Raw genomic sequence first — 5976 nt, 5'->3', positions numbered from 1 at the left:
ATTAAGCAACTTGGAATATAAAATGAGAGGTGTTTAAAAATTGCAAAACCTAAAAAAGGTTAGGTTGCCTTTCTGATACCTATCTCTTTCATTGGCCTTCAATTGTTAAATTTTGTTACACAAATCTATTATAATAAAAAAGATAAGATGGTTTTCTTTTTCCATTATTATTCTAGTTTTAAAATATATCAGTACGGAATTTAAAAAAGAAATCATGAAAGATGATTGATTGGCAGCCAAGGCAGATTGCACGTACTATGAAATTGATTATCAACAAAATTTGTTGAAAATAGAATCACAGTAGCTTGCAATAAGAAAATTTGCAAGATATTAGGCAGGCAGGCACAGTCAGTCCAAAATGCTTTTTCATTCATCCTTTTATGGTTAAGGCTAGTTTGGTAATGTTTTTGAAAAGTACTTTTGAAAAGTACTGTGAAAAAATATTTTTAAAAAGTTTGGTTTAAAATTTGAGTGTTTAGTATTGCTATTAAAAAATACTTTTGAGAAATAAAATGTTAATTTCAGACATGTTATTATAAAGTAACAAATATGTATTTAAATAATATTTAAATTAATTAATATTATTATATTTTAGTAAGAATATAAAAAAATTATTATAACTTCTTGTTAATATTTTAATATATAAAATATAAATTTTAAATAATTTTAAGCAATAAATATTAATTATTTATAAAATTTAATTAGAATATATAAACTATATTTTAAATATTTAAATATAACTATTAAATATTTGTAATTAGTATTTTAAAAAATATTTTTTATTTTTAATTAATGATTTTAACACATTTGTAATTAAGTACTAAGAAAAAAAAGTACTATGTTATTAGAGGAGTGAAAAAATAATTAAGCATTAAAAGTGCTTTAGGGAGACGAAAAATTAAAAATTTTAGCTTCTGTTTTTCAAAAATGTTCCTGAAAAGTTAAAAATTTCATACAAAAAGTAATTTATTCTGCATATCTTTTTTTCCAGAAATATTTTTGGAGCCAGAAGTACAATGCAGAGCTGGCCCTTAGTCACCTCACACTAACAAGGCTACCCCGTTTCACGCCAAAATCCTTTTACTCTTATACCAACAGTTTGTTTGCCAAAAACCTCTTCAATTAGTAACTTTCCTCAACTATAATACTAACCGTTTCCTTGCCTACTACTACTTGTCTTCTTAGCTCCTCCTCCTCATTATATATACGTCTTACTCCTCCAAGCTTTCTCACACCCACCTCCTCCTCCTAAAACAAATCTCTTTTCTTTGTTTTAATAATGTAATCTTGCTTACCTCTGTTTGATTAATACCCATTTCCTCAAAGCTGTTTGTTCCACTGCATGCCAATATTTCATTTGCTGATGGGTTTTCCATAACTTTATGGTAGCCTAGCCAGCCTGCTTCAATTCCAACTCTCACTCATGTAATTTGTCAATTCTAACTACCTTTTGCTATTGTTGGTTGGTTTACTTCTGGCGGCATTTAGTTGATGCCAATCATGCTTTTTTCTTTCATCATGATTTGTTGAACTTGATCGTTCCTTAGCAATTAGCATCCTTGACTTTTTACAGGGAATTTGAATTTCACCTTCATAGCAATATATACCCAATGATTGTTTATAATTTCTTTTATTCCCTGTATTTAGATAAAAAGGCCTAATTAGGGGTGAATTATACCTAGGAAAAATGATAACTTGGCATAACATTTACCTCTTGAATCCGACAATGACAGACCACTTGCTCGTAATTTTCGCAACCTAGTTTAGCTTATGCTACTCTACTTACAATACTGGTCTCTCCAGTCTTTAATCTTTGTGTGTTTTTGTCTCGTGTCCTTAGCTGTCTGTCAAACTTTGAAAAATTTTAAAAAGTTATTAGAACAATACTTAGCTACATGGAAGAAACTTTTGTTCCCTTCCGCGGAATCAAGAATGATCTGAAAGCAAGGCTTTTATGCTACAAGCAAGACTGGACCAGCGGCTTCCGTGCTGGTATCAGGTCTGTAACATTCATGGCTCATCTCTGTTCAGTTATGGAATACAAAGACTACAATCTTATCCAATTTATAATTGATATATTTATATATATATATGTAACCTTTTTTTTTCATTTAGGATCCTTGCTCCAACAACATACATATTCTTTGCTTCAGCAATTCCAGTTATATCTTTTGGGGAGCAGCTGGAAAGAAGTACAGGTAGGAACCAGACACTATACATGTATATTTACATGTTATGTTTCACTTTTCTTCAAGTAGCTTTGTTCGTGTCTAACGCATATCCAGACATGGGTATGGGGGATACGAAATACATAGAAAATTTTGAACATACTCATGTCCGATAGAAACAGTACATTCCCCTATCTCAAGTAGCATTACTGGTATGTCTGTCATGATTTATAAGAGATAATACGTTATTGTTGTTTCAGATGGCAGTTTGACTGCAGTACAAACTCTAGCATCAACAGCACTTTGTGGAATCATTCACTCAGTTGTTGGAGGACAGCCCCTGCTCATACTTGGAGTTGCAGAGCCTACTGTATTGATGTACACATTTATGTTCAACTTTGCTAAGGACCGAAAGGACTTGGGCCATAAACTCTTCTTAGCCTGGACAGGATGGTATTTCTTCAATTCTCTACATACTTAAATTAAAATACTGAGTCAGATAGCTCAAGAAACAAGAGTTTGTAGCTTTCTGGTGGCACTGACTTTGATGAGTTCTCAGGGTTTGTGTGTGGACAGCTCTTTTGCTTTTCTTGTTAGCAATTCTAGGGGCATGTTCTATAATAAATCGATTTACACGAGTTGCTGGTGAATTATTTGGTCTACTAATTGCAATGCTTTTCATGCAGCAAGCTATTCGGGTGAGTATCCTTTTGCAGTTAAATCCTATAATCAGGAAATTTGATGAAGATTCTACTTTTCTGTGCCTTAGGTTGTTATTTCAAGTTAAAAAGGACCAATATTTTTCTCCAAATTCAATTGAGTATTATCCTACAGGGAATTGTGGAGGAGTTTGGCATTCCCCAGAGAGAAAATCCTCAACAGACAGCATTGCAGCCTTCTTGGCGATTTGGCAATGGAATGTTCGCACTAGTTCTGTCCTTCGGCCTTCTCCTCACTGCAATAAGAAGCCGTAAAGCAAGATCCTGGTGCTATGGAACAGGTATTCCTTCCTTATTATATCACCGTGGCATTCTAGTTATGCTCAAAAGGGATTACGAGGCCATTGAGAGGATAAGGTTCATAAACCATGCAATTGTGCTTCAGTTCTTTCTTTCATTTAGTACTGCTTTGTTTAGCTCCCTGGTTGCAGAAAGCCAATACTTGTGTGTATTCCTTATGCACCTAAATTTAATAGGCTGGCTTCGAGGTTTAATAGCAGATTACGGGGTGCCACTTATGGTGCTTGTCTGGACTGCTATTTCTTACATACCTGTTAATGATGTCCCAAGAGGGATTCCAAGGCGTCTTTATAGTCCAAATCCATGGTCTGCTGGTGCATATTCTAATTGGACTGTTATCAAGGTGAATCCCCATGGTTTCAGTCTTCTTGGGAGCTACAGTAATATCCTGCTAAGTAACTCATTTTATTTATTCATTTGTGTAGGAAATGGTGAATGTGCCCCCTCTTTACATACTTGGAGCATTTGTTCCAGCAACCATGATTGCTGTGCTGTACTACTTTGACCACAGTGTAGCATCTCAACTTGCTCAACAAAAAGAGTTCAATCTGAAAAAGCTACCTTCCTACCACTACGACCTCCTCCTTTTGGGTTTTCTGGTATTATTCTCCAATGATGAACCTATTGACCAAGTTTGACATGATATATAGTAACTAATGATATGGTGTTTACTAGGTCATATTATGTGGTCTTATTGGCATTCCACCATCCAATGGTGTTATTCCACAATCTCCAATGCATACAAAAAGCTTAGCAACTCTGAAACACCAGGTAGTAGATAGTTTGGTTCTAGTTAATGATATATGAAATCACAGTGGCAATTAACTGAAATTCCTTCCATCATTCTCTATGTGGTTATGAGTTTCTTCTTGTCTTAACAGCTCTTGCGTAATAAACTTGTATCGACAGCTCGAAAATGTACAAGTAAAAATGCAAACCTGAGTCAACTATATCGAAGCATGCAAGAGGCATACAATGAAATGCAAACTCCTCTTGTTTATCAACTCCCGTCCACTCTGGTAACATCATTTTGAATTTACACCATCAATTATCATCCCCTGTTTGTTCTTACCCTTTGAGTGAAATAGGGACTCAAACATCTAAAAGAATCCACAATCCGACTGGCCTCAAGTACTGGCTGCATTGATGCACCTGTGGATGGCACCATATTTGACGTGGATAAGGAAATCGATGAGCTTTTACCTGTTGAAGTCAAAGAACAGCGTCTCAGTAACCTGCTTCAGGCACTGATGGTTGGTGGGTGTGTCGCAGCTATGCCTCTTCTTAAGAAGATCCCCGCTGCTGTTCTTTGGGGTTATTTTGCTTTCATGGCCATTGAAAGCTTGCCCGGAAATCAATTTTGGGAGAGAATATTACTGCTGTTCACTGCTCCAAGTCGAAGATACAAGTACGCTTTTTCATTGGGTATATCATAAAAACTATCATGCATATACCCAGTCTATTTCCTCAAAATTTGATGTGACAGGGTGCTGGAGGAGTATCATGCAACCTTTGTTGAGACAGTTCCCTTCAAAACTATTGCCACTTTCACCTTGTTCCAGACAATATACTTGCTTGTATGCTTTGGCATAACATGGATCCCTCTAGCTGGAGTCCTTTTTCCACTGTTGATCATGCTTCTTGTGCCAGTGAGGCAATACTTGCTCCCCATGTTTTTCAAAGCTGTCCATCTTCAAGACCTTGATGCTGCAGAATTTGAGGAAGCACCGCCCATTCCGTACATGGCATTTGAAGTATGCTTGCTAGTTCTTTCAACCTTACTTTTTACTTACTTCATCATGAAGCTCAGTTTTGGTGCTTCAATTTGGCATAACAGGACCTGGAACTTGAGGGAAGGACCACTACTACTATGGATGGTGCAGAAATTCTGGATCAAATTATCACGACAAGTCGTGGAGAAATCCACCGTATGCAGAGTCCCAATACATCTTCAGTCTTGGAAAAGGCGTATAGCCCACAGATTAGGCAACTGAGCCCCAGCTTAACTGAAAAAGGGCTTGAATTAAGTCCAACTCCTAGTCCTGCTCCATCTACACTTGGACAAAGCAGTCGTGATTCATCATCAAGCTAAAATATACATGCATACATACACAATTAAAGAAAAGCATGCTCTTCATTTCTGATTCTGATCTCTAGAGGTATTGTACTTAGTTTATTGTGAGACTAGAGTTGTCTTACTCTGGTTCTGTGCAATGAATGTTGCTATCAAGTTAAAAGCAAAGCAACCGTAAACTAAATACCTGCATACACACCAGTCATATTTAATAATTCTTTTTAGCTTCAGCTGCCCTAGGCTACACCTTTGCATTTCTTCTTTGATACATTGATGCCAGTCAACTTCATGAAGACGATCAGCATGAGCAGTAATCTACAGCATCCATTCCCTTATTGGCTGCTTGCTCTTAAACGCTCACATTCTAACGTACTAGCTGTCGAAACCATCCCACGATTTAAAAAAATTTTAAATTTAAGAAAAATGGGGAAATCGACTTTTGAAAAACAGAAATATGGAGTCGCCACCGATCTTTTGTTTTAATGTGATCGGATCACCTAAAAATGAGGTTAGTTTAATAAAACATTTTTTGGTTTATTAAAACAATGATTTTGGTCTACGACCTTTTGAGAAAACTGGTTCTGGAGTCGGTTACACATGAGGAAGGATTAACACCCTCACTACGCCCAAAATTGGTACCGAATCGATTAAGTACGGTTCTTATGTCTAAAATTAAAAAGTTTTTGAAATGTGGTTCTTTTTTATAACACTTGAA

General features: G+C 35.9%; 1 protein-coding gene across 1 annotated transcript; it reads left to right on the top strand.

Moving 5' to 3' along the window:
- Positions 1-1226: 1226 nt before the first annotated feature.
- LOC107922938 (boron transporter 1) lies at positions 1227-5491 on the top strand. The gene is made up of 12 exons (XM_016853139.2): positions 1227-1999; positions 2116-2198; positions 2429-2621; positions 2728-2866; positions 3003-3168; positions 3364-3530; positions 3613-3786; positions 3863-3958; positions 4069-4206; positions 4276-4595; positions 4674-4941; positions 5025-5491. The coding sequence occupies exons 1-12, from the start codon at positions 1896-1898 to the stop codon at positions 5277-5279; spliced, it is 2103 nt and encodes a 700-aa protein (XP_016708628.1). The 5' UTR covers positions 1227-1895; the 3' UTR covers positions 5280-5491.
- The last annotated feature ends 485 nt before the right edge of the window (positions 5492-5976 follow it).

Source organism: Gossypium hirsutum, chromosome A11 (genome assembly GCF_007990345.1).
Source record: "Gossypium hirsutum isolate 1008001.06 chromosome A11, Gossypium_hirsutum_v2.1, whole genome shotgun sequence".
In the NCBI taxonomy this organism is placed as follows: domain Eukaryota; kingdom Viridiplantae; phylum Streptophyta; class Magnoliopsida; order Malvales; family Malvaceae; genus Gossypium; species Gossypium hirsutum.
This window is presented reverse-complemented; position numbering and strand designations above follow the sequence as displayed.